The sequence below is a fragment of the Brachyistius frenatus genome, unplaced genomic scaffold (assembly GCF_029030835.1).
Source record: "Brachyistius frenatus isolate BFR_SWC_R1_liver_20210118 unplaced genomic scaffold, ASM2903083v1 Contig_22, whole genome shotgun sequence".
In the NCBI taxonomy this organism is placed as follows: domain Eukaryota; kingdom Metazoa; phylum Chordata; class Actinopteri; family Embiotocidae; genus Brachyistius; species Brachyistius frenatus.
This window is the reverse complement of record NW_027210621.1, coordinates 5563756-5584714: the sequence shown is the minus strand read 5'-3', so window position 1 is coordinate 5584714 and position 20959 is coordinate 5563756. Positions and strand designations below refer to the sequence as shown.

The 20959-nt window shown below is 42.8% G+C and overlaps 1 protein-coding gene across 1 annotated transcript in view; it reads left to right on the top strand.

Annotated features, from left to right (window-relative positions):
* The first annotated feature begins 537 nt into the window (after nt 1–537).
* LOC138620138 (collagen alpha-1(XXIII) chain-like) overlaps nt 538–20959 on the top strand; it is a 130642-nt gene continuing 110220 nt past the window's right edge. Inside the window, exons 1-2 of the mRNA XM_069697108.1 lie at nt 538–1130; nt 1752–1821. Of these exons, the coding sequence (XP_069553209.1) occupies nt 837–1130; nt 1752–1821 (364 nt within the window). The 5' untranslated portion in view covers nt 538–836. The remainder of the gene's footprint in view (nt 1131–1751; nt 1822–20959) is intronic.

Sequence of the window (20959 nt, the reverse complement as noted above, 5' to 3'; positions counted from 1 at the left end):
TGTAGAGGCAGGACGGAGATACAGCGTTGCTAATTGTTTTGACAGGTTTTTGTGCGTCACATGATTCTCGTGCTGCTTATTCTTTTAAGACAAATTGCCGTCCCCAGTATATGGTGCGCAAGCTGCGTTTTGTGTTGAAATATACAACAAGCCTCCAAATTAAAGTTGTTGTTTTTTGTTGTTAGAGCTGCCTGGTCTAATATTTATAAATCTAATAGGGTAACTCAGAAACAATATCCCACATTTTTTCATCCTTTGCGTTTTACTCGTTGGGTTTGAAAACGTTGTGGTGAAAATCCCCTGAACTGCGGGAACTGTAGCGTAATGAGCTGATGTCCATCTCCCTGAGAGGGAGATCACAAATTGTCGAAGCGAAGTCCGTCTCACTCGCAGCTATCACTCTGCAGCCTCCCACGTGGTCAGCAGGGCGGGCGCATCCCAACTAGTTGAACGTGCAACTTTTTAGGAAGTCAAACAACTGGATCCATTGGTAGTTGTACTTGCGCATCCACGTAGGATACTCCCCAACGGGAAACAACGACCTGCAACTCAGGAGGCGCCTCTTCTCTGGTTGACATCCAGATTACTCCCATCTGTGCCCGTCTTAAACCCGGTGCGCGCTGCTGCTGCCTCTTATTCCAACACTAATTTAAGACAGCGCTTTGACGGCTCAGCCTACTGTGCTGTAGTTTGGAGTTGTGAATGAGTTTTGTGCGCTGCTAAATTAGTCCACGCAGCGTGATTACAGTTTGGTTGCAGAACTTCAACAAAACCAGTTATTTAGTTATTTTGTTTATTTTCTGTTCACCAAGCGGATTTAGAGGCAGGATCGCAGCATGGATACAGCCAGCGACTCTATCGGAGAAAGTAAGCCGGTGTGTCAGTGTTCCCCAAAGTCCGCTGTCCAGCGGTGGCTGCCAGGTTTTCCCGTCGCTCTGTGCTTGCTGATGTCCCTGAGCTCCATGACCGTGTGTCTTCTGATGAGCTTTAAGACCTTCCAGCTGGAGAACCGACTGCAGATGGAGATGGACAAAGGGTCCACCTTACAACCGCCGCACAGGGCTTTTCTAAACGAGGATGGGACCCTAATTTCAGATGTGAGCACCCCGATAGGGAAGCTCGTGGAAGAGGTACACGTTGTCTTTTGTGGATATAATTAACAGTAGTTGTCATTGATGAATACACGCCTGTGAATCTCTGGCAGAAGCACCGCTCGCCTGTGCGTAAACTGTGCGTAATACCGGGGAAAATGTGCAGTGAGGTTTGCAAAGGCTCAGACTTGGCACTTTTTGGCAGGTTATACCCCTAATTATTCCTTCTAAAATCAGTCCCATTTAATGCACGACCTTAGGGATCAAACGTGCATGCAGCTGGCCAATTAGTTTGCGGTTACAGCTCCTTATGGGGTGACATAACCACTGATGATAGACACCAACCTATAATTCAATCACATGGAAAAGAAATAAAGAAAAACTTTCGTTTTAAAGCTGTATGTAATGGGAGAGAAAGTATGCTCTCATAATTGTTATTGGAGGCCACTGGTATCATTAATTTAACATTACATCCTTTAATTGTTTTGTTTGTTTTGTTTGCTTAAAGCTTTCAGTTTATTCCCATTTGTCTCGATAAAACAAACTGAAAGCAAAAGAAAACTAATCAAATCTTTATAACTAACCATATTACACTGAGAATATGATCATGTGTAAAAATGATAATCTTACTGTGGGATTTGCTCTCCTGTGTGTTTTCAGAAAGTGGTGGTTCTGATGCCGAAATTGCGGACAGCGAGGGATGTTGGCCAAGAGTGCTCCTGCCCTCCAGGTACCCGTCTCTGTTCTCTGTGGCATCGCTTTCCAAAACACATAAACAAAACAAACAAGACTGGAAATTAGAGCTCTACTGTATCTCAGCTCGTGAAACCTGATTGTCTCTGCCTCTGAGGCATGTTTGAGTGTGTGTTCTGTTCTGTGCGGACGATTACGCCACATACTGTGACAGCGGGGCTCAGCACTCAGCAGATCAGTTGGACAGGGACGTCCAGCTCGGAGCCCTTCAGGCTTGTGTCAGTGGGGGATGCTCGCTTTAATAGACGGAGCAGCCGTGTGCCAAGATGGGCGACGTTTGGCTTGTGGTGTTCATTACAGGGCTTGTGATAGTTCCTGGGGTGGAGAACAGTGTGTGATTCACATCATGTTACACACACAGTCCTTCATTATGCCATCGAATTAGAGAACGATGGTATTTCTTTTATTATCAGGTTAAGGTGCTATTGTGTTCACACATTTTTGGTAAAGTATGAACAACATGCCGAGTGACCTGCTATTGTATGTCACCTATGGAAGGGAAAGTTGTGCTTCATTGACAGAAAGCCTTTGGCTTGTAGCAACAGGATGTGTGTGTGTGTGTGTGTGTGTGTGTGTGTGTGTGTGTGTGTGTGTGTGTGTGTGTGTGTGTGTGTGTGTGTGTGTGTGTGTGTGTGTGTGTGTGTGTGTGTGTGTGTGTGTGTGTGTGCTTTATTGAAGCTGACTTTCATAACATTCCTGTTTTTAATTATTCTTTTGGCATTTTTCTTTTATTAGACAGATGCATTAGAGACAGATAGAAAATGTAAGGAAATAAAGCGGGCGCTCATGTGGTATGTGCCATTATCACCTGGCTATGGAGTCGCCCGTGACTTCCAGCAAGAGAACAAACTGGCAGCTCAAGTGGAATCCAGCCATCGTCTCTGCTTGGAACACGTTGTCTTGTTTTATATTTTTGTATTGAGAAGTTACGGCAGAAGTGAAGTTTTTAAGGATCTGGGGAATTTCCTGGCCCGGCTCCTCTTCCTTTCTTCCTCTTTGTCCCTGGGTGTGAAAAGCCCTGCAACAACAAGAACAGGTGAAAGTGTTCACTGCTGGAATTTCTGGCCCACTTTCAACACATTCTGTTTTTCCAGTCCAGTAAAGTCTGCTGTGCCAAGGTGGTTCGCTGGTTTTGTCTGCTCAGAAAGGATGGTTGCAGTTTGTCTGTGAGAGAATCAGCACAGCTGAAGCCTCCGATGCTGTTCACTCAGTTTGTAGACAGCCTATATGACGGAGATTAAATCTGATCAATCACAATCAATTTTGTAAAAAGTTGCATGATTGGGATTAGCCTGCACAGCCTTACTTGTGAATTTGATTGTAATTACTCCATTAGAACATTTTATTGTATCTAATGTTGCATCCAATTTTCCTGTCAATTTCACTGACCTGCTGTGTAATTAAGCGGTTTTGGCACTGAAATACAATCCCAACTATTCTGAAGTCTATTTAAAGTTCTCTTGGGTCTCTAGATGTGGTGTTTGGTTTTTGCTGAAACAAAAGGCTATTATGTTTATTGCGGCTTTGATACAACTGAATGCCTGTGGACATTTTTTTTTCTTAGCAGTTAGATTGCTCAATACAGACTTGTTAACATTTCTCTATAAAATGTGTTTATTTCTAAAGAGGAATTTTTCAGCCAGTAAACTTCCTGTTTCTGCTATCCAGGGTGGACATGTGCTTATATAAAGTACTCTGAATGCAGCTTATGTAAAATATTTTAATGTGCATGTACCTAAACTGTGCTATGCCTACATTTGTGCATCTCGTTTGCGTCCTTGGGAGGTAGTTTACATTTGGTGTCGCGGCCCCATGTGTCTGTGTGTGTGGTGTGTGTCTGAATTTGTGTCCCCGAGCCTTTGAGGGGCCGACGGAGGCACCTCTCTCAACACGACACTGTAAGAAGAGACCCCCCTCTCCCTTTAGCACCAGCTCTCCCCACCTGAAACTTGAATCTCAAAGCACTTGTGCTTGCATTTGTGTGAGAGACCAACTACCACACAGCACGAGTGGTATTTCTGCAATTAAAGCTATGCCCTCTGCATCAGAGGGCTCACCTTTCAGCATGCACGGGGACTGGGGCCCAACAGGGGGCAGCACCACTGCGGCAGCACTCAAAAAGGATGATGTTGAATTTGTCATGGCCACATTTGACCGAACAGCGTTCGACTAATGAGACATTTTTGATATTTTGAGGGCGAGGCTGATTGGCTGAGAGGCCCCGTCTATAAATATGTGACCCCGGCCTTTGGCTCGAGGAACATTTACCTCTCGTGGCTCCTCAGTGGAAGCACCATTGTGACACTTTTACACTTCCATATACGACAGTCGTTAAGTCTTAGGCAAACCGTCGCTGAGTCCAACTCTCCTTACAAGCTTCAGGTGTTTGCAATTAACACCCGCCTGTTCCCCCAGCAGACGCACACACAACATGTGCTTGCACGCAAACGTACACAGACGTTCATATACCCAAGCATTCATTACTTGCACATGAACACAACACCTCTATGGTGCCATGACTAATTAGAATCATGTGGGGGGCTGAATGTGTCCTGTGTAGAAGGAGTGTATTGTCATCTCTGCAATTTGCATTTAAAGGCTGTTTAACAGGCCTGAGATCAGCTAGGGGGAGCACAAAGTCTGCACACACTTTGGCGCGGCCCTTAAACTAAATGCCAGCAAGAGACCCCCATTAATATTACTCAGTCATCAGTCACCGATAACTGTGCTGCGGGAGTTGGTGTTAAAAAAATAAGCAACCATCACAAATCCATTGAGATACATTTTATGTTAGAAATTGAAGGTTTTTCATGGTCTACAGTGAGGTGATCTCTGGAACATTTTGACGTCAGTTTTACAAACGCAAGATGATAAATCTACAAAAAGGCATGTCACTTCTTTTGGAAATATTAGGCTACTTAATAAACGACATTGTGGGAAGTGGGAGTGAGCAGGAAGCTGCAGCACCCCCTGGCAGAGTGTAGAGGAGCTGCAAGTCCACAAATATAAATTAAATAAGTTCTATTTTTTTTGTTTTTTTATTTATTTATTTCTTCTTCTATTTCTTTGGTTAGTTTTGTTAATATTCTGATGATAATTTTATTTAAGTGGTTTATAGGGGCTCTTGACCTCCAAACTTTCAGTCCGATGCTAGTAGCAGCCGAGAGCAACGAGGACAGAGTGAAGCTATCGCTAACAAGGCAAGGTACGGTTATTAGTGTTGCATTTCTCCTCTGCAACTACAATTCAAGGTTCTTAAATAAGGAATAAAAGGACATCTTTCCCCCCAGAGACGGCTGTAATTTTAAAGCTTGAGTGAAGATACAGGTCAGATAACAAGATCCTGCACCTTGTTTAGAAGGAGGGTCTCTTTGCCTGAGCTCGTTTAACAAAGCGGAAGCTCGCCGTCAGAGATAATCGCTACTACGACGGTGGTTCTCGACTTCCTCTGTTAACTCTGCTTAATTCTGCTTTCGGCTCTGAGCCCGTTCACATTAAAGAGGTGTTTGCAGTTTCTGACCAATCACAAACAGACAAGTGTACTGACAGCAGAACGACATATTTTAAAAACGAGGAGCAAACTATAATAATAATAATAATAATGAAAAAAAAAAAAAAGTTAACTCATAATCCACACTGAAAGCAGCACATCTGCAGCTGCTAAATGATGGAAGGATGTGGAAAAAAAAAAAAATCGCCTACTGTGAATGTGTAGCTGAAGCTGAAAGGCTTATAATATCTCCTTACCTTAATGTGCACAGGAAGATTTCAGTAATTACATGCGCATATTTCATTAAATACGTTTATTAATAGAGGTGTATGAACATTTCAGTCTTATCATTTCACCTGCAGCCCCGGAGGTGTCGAACAGACGGTACTTTCTTACGTTTTGTTCCGATATCTCCAACATAACCCGCGCCGGACCAGGTTCATTTTGTAGCATCAGTTACCATGGTGATCTAGCCATCTTAAAAGAGAACCAGCTTCATGTTACTGGGAACCCTGGCTTTAGTCTCAACAATACCTATCTAACCCACCAATCTCACATCTTAGTACAGTCCTCTGCTGTTGCATCATGTTTGTGTTTACTTTGTGTATGCTGGTTTTCAGATCATCACCTGCTCTGTAAGGACATAGCAGCGTCGGTGGTCGCTGTTTTATTGCTGTTTATTGTGTAAATCTGGCTTTGTTATGAAATTCTGATGGGTATTTTTTGTCTGATCTCTAAACAGATGATGAGTCAACCCCTTGTTGACATATTGTGTTTGGTTTATTGATCGGTGACCATTGGAAAACGACGAAGAGTTTTGTGGTTAAACATTTGTTCAAGTTAAAAACACCGTAGCACGTCCTTAAATGTACCTTTATATCTTGTTATAGTTAAGGCTGGGCTCGTTCAGTACGTACAGCACATCTAAGTCTTTGGTGTTAGTGTATACGAGGCCAAGAGGTCAGACCCCTGGCTGTGCAGTCAGATCAATTTCCATCAGATAAGAACTCATTTACACACTGAGCGGGACCACAGCCCCCCCCCCCGCCCCCCTCCTCCCCTATTTGCGTGTTTGTGTATATTTATATAATTAAGACAACATGCTCACAGCGGGGCTTCTTGATGCGTTTCACATGCACACGTATGAAGCGAAATTAAAAAAAAAAAAAAAGTATCGCTTTTTGTATTGTCTCTCAGCAGTCCTGCATACGTGGTGGGTGATTATTGTCCTCCCACGCCGTCTACAGCATGTGTAACGTCTAATAGGCTGTGAAATACATCATTACATCTTGTGTGAAACCCCTCAGCTGTCTTTTGGTGTTCACCAACCCATCTAGGGATCAACCTCTTGCTTAGTAGGCAGAGGGGAGGCTGCACGCTCTCGCTGCCCTGCATCCTGCTCTCCCCACCTGGAGGAGGAGACGGGGGGGGGGGAAGCCAGCTTTCGGCAGACGCAGAGCCACAATGGGGCCAACATCCCCCCGTCCCCCTGCCCCCCCATCCCCCCAGGGGTGCATTTTGTTTTTAAAGCCATAATAAATCAGGCAGGAAGTTTGCAGCTACCTATACACTCTTTCGCCACAGGAAGAATACGCAAGATCCATTAATGACCATTTTAAGGCAATGAATGCAGGAAATTTGTTTTCATAAGTGGTCTTGTTTTAGATTTGTTCCATTGCAGCTATGGGCCGCAGCGACATTAAAATGCTGGACCACTAGCTGTGCGTGTGCACACGTGCGAGTTCCGTGTGCACATGTTTGTTTTGATGTCTGCAGGCGCATTGTTTTAGTATGTTGCTCCCAGTGACTGACTGCATTGCTTTAAATTCACCGTGTATGAAGTCGGTTATGAAGAAAGGATCCTGAGGCGGAAAATCCAGGTGGCTTATTACTTTAGGCTGCAGGGGGAAGGAGATTTCAAAATGTTTTAAATACTCTTTTGCTGCTGCACCAGGTTAAGTGTCTGTGCACACACACACACTTCACAGATCTCCCAGACTGCAGGATGTTCTCTGCAGTGTAAATCGTTTTCTGCTCCAGACAAAGATGTCGTTCAAATGACGAGAATCTGACATCCAGCTGATCCACAGGTTTATTTGCAGAGTTGAATTTCCGCAGCTGTTTAACTTAATACACTCTTCATCTTCTTGAAGTAAGTTCATAAGGCTGTTAAATAGATTCAAACTACTGTATCTGGTATTTAGCTTCTTTTTAAGGGTCAAAATATTCCTAAAGCTTTTTAGAAAGAGTTAATTGGTTGCAGCAAGTTGCTTTACGGTGGACATCGTCCGAAGGGAAGCGCCTGTTACTTTCTCTTTTCCCTTCTTCTTTCTTTCCCCTGCAGCCTGCTTTGCATTGAGCGTTATACTGCAGACTGCAGACACCATTGTCATATGGACAGCAGCTCGAATGCACAGCTGTGGGAGCCTCGAGCCCTCAGGCCACTTTTATCTTTCCTTGTGTCTGTAATGCTCCGCGGGTTGCTGTAAGAGGGGAATAAAAATGAGTGACTCCTCTTGATATCTTGTTCTTATTTGGAAGATGATCTTGGACGGCTTGAGTGTGCTCAGTTTATTTGTAGGAGGAAAGGGGAATGCTGGCTCTCAGATGGCTGGAGACATTTAGTTCGGAGATGGCTGTGTCTATCGTTTGAATTCTCAGGCAGGGTGAGAGGGTTGTAGATGTGGAGTCAAGAGGTGAATGAATACCTACAGTGCCCAGGACTCCGGTGCACCAGCTGTGTGTCACCAGAGGGAGCTGTGTGAAGTCTGTAGCTGTATAATCAAATGCAATCAACGCACAGTGCAAAAGTCAAACTGGCATCATTAGCTGTATAACAAAATAAAGCGGCAAAACACAGTATTAACCTTCACTGCCAGTGCTTTATACATATAGGTGTGACTTTATGTCTTATTTAGAGTCAGTGTTCACTCAGTTTAGAATGAGCAGTAAATGTCAAGCCGATGTCTTACTTACTCTGCAGCTTTGAATTGGTTAGATGTCAGCAAGCTAATGTCAGCTCTGTCAGCTAGTTCAGTCAGCTCATTAAACATTCAAAAACAACAAATATCGAAGAGAAATTGCATGATGGTAGAACGGCACGATTCTAGCTAAAATTTTCAATGTACATTTTTATTGGCGTCATTGACCTGATTCAAGAAGAAATGCAACAAAAAATATGCTGGACAACAGAGCGGTTCCCGCACAAAATGTGTTTTGTTGCATTTCTGCTCTGGTTGTTAGTTTAAATGTAGCAGCCGCATTAGTCTGACATTGAACATAAAAACAATCAACAATCTTCTCTTATTAAACAGCCTTTGATCAAGTATTTTTCTGTTTTCTTATCGCCGGTGTCTCTCACTCACTCTCATCGGATTTATTTTCCATACTGGCAATCATGCTGAGTTGCAATGTGTTGAGGCAGAAAGTAGGATCGCTGGACGCAGCTGATGTCCTGATGAAAATGCAGCAGAATCGTTGTCGTGTAGGAATAAAATTACTGCGATGTTTAAATCAAAATCGCATTTTTGATATGATTAATTGTGGAGGAATAATATGTGGCAGTTTGATTTATTAATGTGTAACTCTTCACCAAAACACTTACATTATAACAAGGCTAAGGCTGAACTTACAGCACAGCTGGTGCAACCTGCTCCAGGTGTGTACTTGCCCCACACACACACACACACACACACACACACACACACACACACACACACACACACACACACACACACACACACACACACACACACACACACACACACACACACACACACACACACACACACACACACACACACACTCACTAACCACCTACACAGAAACTATATTCCTGACCTCTCCCCTCTCTGTCTCTCATCAGCCTTCTTATTAAAGTTAGCTTTGTGAAACCACAGTGTTTAACAGCGGGGCCGACATTCTTCCATTCGAAAAATAAACAGCTGGACACAAGCTGGCTGGTCGGCAGCCCACGAAGGCCCACAAGGACCTCAGCAGCACACAGAGGAGCCAGGGCCAGGTGCCAGGCGCTGAAGCCCAGGATGTATAGAACACACAAACCAGCTAACAGGGACTCTCTGAACTGACAAACTCATCCAGTCAGGGTAGTTCTGATTCATAGTAAGGCAAAGGCAAATTTATTTGTATAGCACATTTCAACAACAACGCAATTCAAAGTGCTTCACACAAAACCATTAAAAGCATCAAAACATAAGGCAAAAGAAAAGGACATTTAAAAGCAATTAAGAACAGTGATTAAAACATTAAACAAGCTAAATGTAGAATTAAAGTTACGGTGTAGTTTAAGAAATAAAATACAGTAGTAAAATGCGGAAATGCAAGAAATTAATCAACATCCTTAAAACTGGTTCAGTGAAAGGTAAACGACACCGGCTGCAGTTATCTGTTGACATAATATGATATCATCGTCAGAATTAACTCGGGTCATCAAAAGCAGTAAATAACGTGGGGTGGATGAGGAAACACAGCTTGTGACATATTTAAAGGATTTAGCATCCATGTGTTCATATTTAAGCGTCGGATTGTAGGCTGTCACCTCTTGGCACGCAGTGGAAGTAGTCATTTCCAGAAAGAGGCATTGAGCAACAACCAGGGCATGTTTATATTTATATTTTTGTCTTTCGTCAGGCAAGCCAGAGAGCAGAGGAAGTGCTGAGGCTAAGTTTTCTTATTCGCTGCACTGCTCATTATAGTGGTGCAAGGACATGAAAACAAGAATTATTCTCGCACACAAGCCCAAAGTAAACATTGATGTGATGAGTGTTTCTTATTACCACAAGTGGACAGAAATCCAAATAAAGTCCCAAATTTATTATAGACTGCGTAGTATTAGTAGTAGTAGTATTAAGGAGCAATTTTACTATAATAAGTTATCTTAACATCTTCCAAGTTAGATTTGATTAAGTGCTACAAGATAAATATTTACACTCGCTGTCATTAATAGAGGATGTTTGAAGAGTCTTTTTCAAAATGAGACATCAATCATTTGAAATGCACATCAAAGTAAAACTTGATTTATAAGAACATCTGATTTGCTGCTTTTCATACAGTGAAACTTTGTCTGATGCAAATGATTTCCAAACAGCAAATTTTTTTCAGCAGGCTGATGTGCATCAAAAGCATCAAGTTGTGTGTTAAACCACAGGGACGAAATTCATTTTTTTCAGTCTTGGACTGATTTAAGAGCAGCACCGCAGAATTATCCATGGTGTTTCTGGATCTGTTCACTTAACAAATGGCCTTTGAAAAGTTATATTAAATTCAAGACCGTGTTTTTATGCCTCCGCGTTGGCAACATCCGTGACTAGAGGCTTTATGTTCTCAGGTTCTCCGTCTGTCTGTACGTACACACTGTCCGTACCATTGTCGTGAACGCAATGGCTCAGGAAGGCCTAGAGGGGCTTTTCTTTAAATGTGGCACAATTGTTCACTTGGACTGAAGGATGAACTGCTTCAATTTTGGTGGTCAAAGATCACGGTGACCTCGCATAACAAATTTCTGGCCATAACTAAAGAATTCACACACTAAATATGAAAAAATGTCACACAAATTCCTAATGAAATAAAAGTAAGTGATGACATTTTATATGCAAAACATCAACTTCACTGTGAGATAATAATGTTCTTCACAAACACTTTCTGTCCATTATTGAACACCAAAACTCAGGAACAGAAGGAGAAATTGTGACCATATTTCACATTTGGTTTGATACTGGTGACACTAATCTCGGGTGTCTACTTGAAACTTTGGAAATTGTTTAGATCTTCTGTGTGATCAGGCTGAAGATGTGCGTGAAGCCTAGAGTTTGTAGAGTCCACAGCATCCTTATTTGAAGCATTTTCTACTGTCATGGCTTCAACTTCGTGTTCTATCAGAATCGGGTTTATTGGCCAAACTCCTTCAAAGACTTCACTACGTACAGAATATAGTCGTGTTAGTCTGGACAGATATGGATGTAAATTGCAAATTGACTGGTTGGTGCAGGTGTCCAACCAGAAAGCGGTAATGCTAGTATTTATTTTCACGTGTACATATTAGATATTCTTGTATTGAACAATTTTCTTTTCCCGAAAGAAGAATATTGCCTAAGCATAATGTAATTTTTCAACTAATTAGTGAGTTATGTATCAGGCCGAACAAGTCTTTCTAATATAAATTAAAAGGCTTGTGAAATTTTCGAAAGTAAAATTTAGTAAATGAGTTCCTGTCAATTACATGCTGACTTCAGGTTTGAGGGAATATGGGAGGAAAAAAAAAAAAAAGTTTGGTGTTTTAATATTTTTAAGGTTGCTTCGTTTGATTTTTTTTTCAAAACTGTTCTCCTCCTTTCTTCCTAAAAATAACATTCACAAACTCCTTATTTTCGTAAACCATAAAAATCTCTTAAGGCCGTAGCAGCGCTCCTAAATATGTAAAATAATCAGTCAGTATCAAAATGGGAAGAATATTTTCTCAGGGTTGCTGTATCTTCAGGATGAGCTCGTACAGTCTTGCATGCAGTAGTTGTGACGGCTCCCGGAGCACTGCTGAGCTGACACAGCGGCCAATATGGAAACTATTATGATGTTTTCTTTAATTATCACAATTGGCAGGTGACAAGGTGAATAGCCTTTTAATAGGCGAACAGAAAAACCCTTTAACGCCGCCATGTAGCCTCTGGCTGGCTGACAGCACCATGAGGTCAAACAGTTCCTCTCTGCGCTGCAGCGTGCTCCTCGACCTGTTCAGTCATCTATCTGAGCTCGCAGGGCAGGGAAGATCATATAACGCACTCCTTTAAATTGCGTTTTGAGAGGGAAAATAACGCCTTTAAAATAATGTAAACAGGCTTTAATTGGAATCTCATCATCTGTTAAGATGTCCGACATGGATAAAGATCAGAAATAAGTTTCCAGTATCAGTCTTTCTGGCATTTACAGCCCAGTTAATCCATCAGGAATGTGGCGAGGCTGAATCCAGCTGCAGGACGGGACTCGTGCACACACACCTGGATTTATTGGGCAGATAGCATCTCTGGACAGGAACTCAGAGTTGGAGCAGAGGTTGTTGTTTATCCCTCCATCCCTCCCAGACACAGAGTGGAGTTGACAGTCGGGGTATCCCTCTTCGGGGTTGTCGGAGGTGTGAAGCAGAGCATAGGTGATCCAGATGGTCTCACTGTGCCGAACATGCTCCTGCTTAGTGTAAAAGCTCCTGGACAGGCTCGTCACTCTCACAGCACCTCTTTAATGAGAACTGAGCTCATAAAAGTGGGCCCGAAACCTTTGAACGAGTCCTCAGCATTACTGGTGCATGTTATTCTGTCATAGCAGGGAGGCGAGGCCATGTTAGAGCAGAGTGCAGGATAGCTCTCAACAACTTAACACTGCTGACTCTTGTAGGGGTGTATTTACATGTCAGGCCTGCTTTCTCTCTCACTTTGACCTTTCCTGATGTGTCTTTTGGTCCCTTCTTTTCTTTTTTTTCTCCTTGTGTCTCAACTTCCTGCCCAGTTTGTTGCAGTGCGGCTCTCTCGTTCTCCTCATTCTTGTCTATATCTATGATTTCAGGAGTGTATATATAGCGCAGGATCTGGGACCTGGATGATCTGAGGCTGCTGTACTTCCACAGTCTGTTCGCTTGGTTGTATACATTAACTCAGAGTTCAGCGAAGGAGTGAGGTCGGGGGGATGGAGATAGTTATCATGCTGTAAACAGATAATGAAGAGATGGAGATGGGGGTTTGTCCCTCAGGTGTGGGTCTATCCAGCAAGCCAGTTTCTGGTTTTATAGCCACCAGTGACCGGAGCAAGAGCTGATGAATGGCAACTCAAGTTCCGCTGAGATAGAAACCTCACTCGTGGACGAATAAAAAAATTGAAAGAATAGCTTGATAGTTGTATGATTGCTTTATTAATAACAGGAACCCCAAAGATTTCACGGGTCTTTGCCAATTTTAAGGGAGTCGAAAGAGTGCAGGGAATTTCAAACATTGAAACCTTGAAAGGCAGTAGTTAACCAACCAAGATGTGCAGCCGCTCTGCTCCCATGTTTACAACCATATGTGACACATCTACAGCTCAACATGGAACCACAGCGGCCGCAGTTAAACTATCGACTTCACTGTGTGCGATGGGGTCATTTCACTCTCTGAGGTTTCTCTTCACTAATTTGAGAATTTCGCTCACAGTCGTTTGCCAGCGCTGTGGATAGCTGAACATAACTGCAGTAAGGCCACGCCAAAATTACCATGTTTAACGGGATCGGATCATCGGCCAGGCTTAGGGAGGGATGTGGGTCTTCTGTATATTTTAATGTTTGCCAGCAGTTTTGCAGGCCATTTGGTGCCACAACAGTGTGATCGTTTGTGTTAAATAGGTGTTAATGAGCGCACAGTGGTGGACACACACTCTGGACTTGCCGCCATTAAATTGAAATACTTGGTTTCTGTCAGGAGTGCTGTCACTGCTGCCACTGCTCGCTGTCTGACTGCCCGGGCCAGATGGAGGCACAGATGGGGGTGGGGGGGAGACGATGGAGGAACTTACAATACCGAAACATACTGCACATGTTGAAACTTTTTTTTTTTAATGAGTGTTCCATCTGTTTTTTACATATCGCGGAAACGTTTGTGTCCGACTGCATACGATCTGTGTCTGTATGTGTGGGCCTGCATGTTGGCTCACCTCGCAGATGCGTTGTAATTCTCATGCGTGAGCATGTTTTGTGTTCCCACTTTTCTGCGTACCATCCAATAGGCCATCTCCGTTGCCAGCCTCTATAGGGACTTCTTATCTGCATATTTGCTGTTCCACTCAAGAATCATAATAAAATGAGTCCTGAGTGCATTTCGGGAGCCAGGAGAGTATATCACAGATGTCCAGTCAGCTCGGGTTACACGTGGAATATCTGGGTTGAACATGTGGACAAACTATCAGGTCCACAATCTCTCTCTCTCCTTTTCTTGCTGCGTGCATTCAAATTTTGTTTCCCCTACTTTCTTTTCCTTTCCTCACACATCTGGTCTTTCTGGACAGTCCAAACACAAACGCAGCTCTTTTACACACATAAGGTTCAGATGGATCTGAAGCATCAGATGTGTATAAGTGTCATCTAATGATTGTGTGCACTCAATCATGTGTTTATTTGTGTATTTTTGCATTTGCTACAGGCTGAATATCAGCTTTCAAGAGCTGCAGTATTGACACACATCAATAAGAAGAAGAGAGCTGTGTCTCATTCAAACAAACAGCCAGATTAAAGCAGACAGTTTTATAGTGGTCACTGTTTTACTTACTGTTAATGCTGCTTAAATCCAGACAACAGGGATGCAGTTTTGGAACAGAGCAGGTCCTTTTTTGGTTTTGTTTATTTACTTGGAGTGTTTTCTCACATCCATGTGGTTCTGATTGTGTGATTTGGAAGGAGGACAAAGGCAGAGATTAGTGGAGGGAGCAGGGAGAGAAAAACAGTGGGGGGGAGGGGGCACGTCAGGGAGACTAATGTGTGCAATGTGATTCTGATGAATGGTATTTATGATATATGTGAAGTTTACAGATGAAATATAACATTACAAATGATTTCACTGTCTCTCTGTCACGTTGAATTGCTCTATATCTGGTCTTAAAGCCAGGATTAAAGCAGAAAAAGTATGTGTATATATAGCTATAACTGCCCAAATTGGACCTTAAATGGGGAAGTAGTTTATCATACACGCTGGGCCAATAAGGAGACCTGACCCAAATCAAGCTGCTCATCATAAAACATGTTGCTGAGGTTCACAGCCAAACCACAAGCGCAAAGTAGTTTTAATTGGGACGTAGTTTTAATTGGGACAATTGGCCCGGTGTTATGATCTAAGAAGCAGAAAGTCTGGCACAGGCTGGAGAAAACTACAGCTGATCAGATTAGGAAGGACAATTAAGACTTTTTTTATGGCGTGAGGCGTCAAGATAGGACGTAGGATTTCTGGCACACGTGTAAACTTTTACCTCAATCTGTGTGCTAATGGGTTTGTTAAATGCTTTGAATGTTTTTCCGTCAGACACTGAGCAACATAAATCTACCCGCTGCAAGCTGATTGGCTGCAGAGGTACTCTAAAAAGACAAATCCTGCCCTCTTTTCAGTTTCTAAATCACATTTAGTGTTATGTTGTTTGTGCTTTGATGTAGTTTTGAGCTCTGATACGTCACTGGTGAGTGAGGGCAGTCTGCCTGTAAATGTATCCTAATCCATTTTGCTTTGGTGGTGGAAACGTCCGTGTTAACTCACAGCCAAACACTTTATTGTTTTTTTGCTTTTGCCGTAGCACAGAAAGAATATGGCCTATTGCTTGAAAGTTGTGTTTTTTTTTTTTTTTTTGTCTAATGTAATTGACATGCACATAGATTTTCACTGCTCACAGTATCTCTTTGTGCCAACATCCCCCCCTGAAGAGCTTAGCTACTGTAATTTGCTGAAAATCCTCCATAATACCTTTCTGTTTTATAGTTTTTCAAAAGCACAGATCTGGCTTTTGTGCTACATTTATACCTGGCACATTACAGAAACAGGAATCCTACTGAGCCTTTTTGACAAACAGATGTCTTGGAGACATCTTTCCTGGTGCAGGATGTCCTATTGATTTATTTGTGGCAGATGATCTCAATCAAATCAGACGGACCTGCCAATTTGTCTGTCTGGTGCACCAATTAATTTGCACGGCAGATCAGCTGATTTTATTTGTCCTGACCTTTTAAACTCTGCATGATCACGTTTGCTCTATCTGCCTCTGTTCCCCCTCTATGGGGAAGACAGATGGTGGTAAATGCAGCGCAAGTGCCCATGATGCTTATCTTTCCTGTCCCGGATTTTGGCTCTGCGCACGTCAGAATGCCCATTTGTGTGTGTTTGTATAAGTTCTTGTGTATTCCTGCGTGCCTGTGTTTGTGGATATAGCAGGTGAAACACAAGGCTTTATTGGTTTGCATTTTCGCACTTTTTTGCCCCTTACCATGCAGTGTGGACAGACCTGAAAAGGGGGAGAAACAGAGGCCCGGGAATCAAAGCGGGGACTCGCTGCTAATGTAATTGTGCCCATGTGGTATGAAGTGGGCATAAAGGGGTGACTGCAGGAGATCGGTAGGGCAGCAGGGTGTGGAGGTTCTGTGTGGACCCCAAGCAAACAGGCCAGATAAGATCTGAATGGAGAGAGCTCAGCTGGACATCTTCCTGGGTTGACCCCTTTTTCTGCCTTGCTCGCATTCCTTCAAACCTCTTGCTGGCCTTTTTCTGCCCGTTCTCACTCTGTCCAACTATTCCACCTCTGAACATTTCTTCTCACTCCACGTCTCCCACCAACCGAGTGCTCCAGCCTATTACTCCATCATTTATCTTTATTTTTCAAACATTATCCTCATGTTTGGAGTTCCCTTAGATCGTTTTTCTCCTTCTGCGCGGTGTCTCCCCTCCTGCTCTTCACTTTACTGCCTCCTGTCTATATCTTCCCTGTGCGCCTCCTCCCCCTTCTCAGCAGGACCCCAGTAAAGTGGGGTCAGCCTTTAGCATGTCTTTCCTCTGTTTCTCCCCTGCTCTTTGACTACGTTCATTAATACTGGCCTCTCTAAACTGACTGATCGCCTTTCATGTTTTCCCCTGGGCCGTGTCCTAGACATGACAGTAGACCTAACATTTCAAAGTAAAACCTCTCCGCTGGGGCATGTAAGACTTTTCCACTGAATTTACATCTGCGTGTCTGCGTGTTTAACAGGATCGAGACAAAGCAAAAACAGTGCAAAGCAGTTGTGTTTGTTATCTTTTGTGACCCGATTTAATATCACCACGGGAAGCCATTACGAGTCGAGCCTTCACCAGGAGCAAAAGGCAACTCAATCTCTTTGTTTTGCTGCAAAAAAAGTTGTATTCCTCGTTATAATTATAGTGTGTGAGGGAGATGAGGGGGAGCAGAGGGAGAAAAGAGGGAGAAACATAAAACCCTGTCAGTGTGTGTTGTCTTGGAATGATTGTTGTATATATTTAGTTCAGTGTGGATGGTGACACAAAGACAGCTGTTGTTGCCAGCTCACTTCTATTTTGGCCGCGCATCGGTCCCTCCTGTCATTTTAGTCAGACCCATATCTGTAAATAGTCTGAGCTGCTGACAGATTGTTGAGACTGATCACACACTGCACAACTGAGATCTTATCTTCTGATATTAATACAACCCAGACTCTGAGGATCTAATTAACTGAACCCAGTCTCAGGTTCAGTTTTAGATATTTGCTGCACGCCCCGCCAGCATCGTTGGTGTTGTTTATCCAGCTTCTTGTGTCCAGTAAAACATATAACCTCACTTTTGACCTTTTAGTAACGGTGCCTCGTAATATCGCCTTCAGTGAGCTTCAAACCCTAAACAAGTCCTGTTTAGTGTGTCCAACGGGATGTGCAACCACCCCGCACGTTCTCGTCAACCACCCACACCCCACCGGCCTCACCCAGCCGCAGACCCTTCTGTTCCCTCTGCGGATCAGCCCGCCATTAGCAGCGCCGCTTTACTTTCTCCGGAAGTAGAGGGGGAAGTGAGGGGTAGGTGTGCAGAATGGATGCTATAATAAGCCAATAAATATTTGAACTTTATCACAAATAGCGTGAGTGAAAATGCACAAGTATTATCAGGAGCACAAACATGAGCTGATCTTTTATCTGAAATGTACAATTTGTTTCCCAAAGCCCAATTTTTGTTGTTGTATCGCTCACTAGGAGGTAATTGATGCTTAATTCATTGGCTGTTTGTGTTTGATCCGCATTAATCACTTTTTACAATGAGAGATCATTCTGTTTCGTTGTCGGTGGTAAGCATCTTCTTTATTTATTTTAGGTAGAAATGAGAGGCTAAACCTCCTGCAACACATGAATAGAGAACAACTTTATTGTGAGACCGATCGTGTTTGATGATGAGCTTGGAAGTAGTTCGATTTGTACTCGGTTAGAAATGTTAAAGCCCAGAAATAAATGTGCATAGTGCAGGAGAAATATTATTGGTTCAATTGTTTTAGATTATGTGTGTAAAAATGGAACTGTAGTTGAAGTAACTGTACGAGCTGCACTGTAAAGATCTTTATAGATTGAATGATGAGGATAGGAGTGACTGCTCTTTGTTAGGGGTAGAGCGTAACAGCGGGGAGAGGCAGATGAACTAAAGGGGGTTGGGGTTTCAGGACAAGTCTGATCTGATCTGCCCCGCTTAAGGGGGGCCAATTGGTCTTTTACAAAAAAACCCAGATCAGACGACTTTGCTCTAATGGTTCTGAAGTTATCCGTTTGTCAGTCTGTCGGAGTGTTTACGAGTCTGCCAACTGTCAGTCATCGTTCACTTGGTCTCCCACATGCAGACAGAAACACTGCCCTGGCTCCTCACACCAATATGTGGCCTCATGTGCTGATACTGGACTCAGCTGTGGTTCATGGAGAAGTTGGAGCTGAATTAAGTTGGTAGAACTGATGTTGGATCTGTATAACACGAAACAAAAGGACCCTGAGGAGGACGTCTAACCTGGTTAGAGAGCAAACAAATATGTTTCAACATATATCGGCCATTATAAACAGGTATAGGAATATGTACACAAATGCAGCGCTCACATGCCATCAATAGTCGATACACATGCATGTACAGCCATGTAGCCACATGTGGTTAAAAACACACATGTTGGATGCAGTCCAATGAACCCATGAGGGTTGTCAGCGTACTCCAGTATGTCCAGCGCGCGCGCACTCACACACACACACACACACACACACACACACACACACACACACACACACACACACACACACACACACACACACACACACACACACACACACACACACACACACACACACACACACACACACACACACACAGACAGACAGACGTTGAGCAGAGAACGTTAACCAACAAGTTTAGGAGGCATATAAAAGAACGACATCTTTCCTGATTCCAATTTTCCCCTTCTCCCCTGAGGGCCACAGAAAGAGACTATTGTTGTCTGTCCTCTCACTCTTCATTCCAGCCATCCTGTATCCCTATTTATTTTCACCCAACACTACTTGGGTCTTCTCATAGTTTGGATTTCCTATATGATTGACATTAAATGTGGAAAAAAATGCCCGCTTCATACATAGGAGCCCCACACCATGCCCCTCTCCCCTGCTGGTTGTGATTGTACGTGTGGTATTGGGCTCTTTAGTCTTGTGTACTGTGCTGTCACATTTATCCTATGTGGTGTGGTATTGTGGTAACAATGAAGGGACGGAGGGCAAACGGGCTAAACAGAATTCTTCTTCAAAGTGAATATTTAAAAAAAAAAAAGGTTTTCAGTGCGAGTAAAATCCTGTTTTTCATTCATGTTTCTTTTACACGCCGACATAAACAGACATGTGTGCACACTTAAGATACACCGTTGCTCATGACTCCAATTAGATGTTTTCTGCAAGTGCAGCCCATGTGTGCGCGGTATGATGCTACCTTTGTCCATGGAAGTGCACTCACACACTTCAGACAGCTCCAGGAAAGCATCAGCAACATATGATTTCAACAAGAGAGAAGAACTTGCATCTGGCTGTCATAACAAAAAACAGTGCGTCCTCCATTGAGCAAGAAAGGGAGATGTTTACAACATCTTTTGGAGTGTCTGAAAGAAGGTATTTTTTATGTGTATTGATATATAATCAAAGACATGTAAAGGCAAGCGAAAGCCATAAATTGTGTGGTGTTTATTGATTATGGGACCGTTTTTACTGACTAGCCCTGAGAGCATTGTGGACCAGACTGAATTTGTCAGTAAGTGTTAGATGGATTACCAGGAAAGTATAAAACATTTTTTAAGCCTAATGACTTTGGTGATCCTTCATCAGAAAGTTTACATTTTTGGTTTTCAGTGAATTGTCTCAACAACTATTTTCATGAAATTTGCTACAGGCCTACCTGTATTTTGTATTTTGTGCAAATTAGCATACTATTACACTAAACTATGTTGGTGATGTTGGTAAACTACTATACCAGCTAAACAGCATTTAGCTCAAAGCACTTCTGTGTCGCCATATCGCATCAAAGTGCAGCTTGCATGTAGGGCTGGGTATTATTAAGACATTTTCGTTAATGAAAAAGAAAAAAAAATTACATTACATTGCGATTCAGATCTTGAGTTTTCATGCAGTTTGGAGTGTTTGAGTGTAACCCAGGTTGTTTTCTGAGGCTACAATTTACAGATGTCCCCTAAATGTACACTCTATCAGTGGATGGTATGGCCACTCCCACTCAGAGAAGCCTCCAGTTACTGCAGCACCCACAACACATACAGTATGGGGACAAAATTTTTAAGAATGAAATAGGATTTTCTAATTTAAGATTTACCTACACTGAAACAGAGTGATTTACTCTATGAGGAAGGGGCGCCAAGTAGAGGCTACATATGGTAAATGCTGTGTCTGATGAGATTTACACCTATAAATTTAGCAAAAGTTATGCATTTTAAAATGAGGACTGGTTATTGTGGCTGTAAACTCATCTTTGAAATTTGGTTTGCATTGACAAAGCATTTTTCAGTAGTAGTACCAAAGCAGTTCGTTCGGTGCTATAAAATAATTGACGGTAGATACCCGGC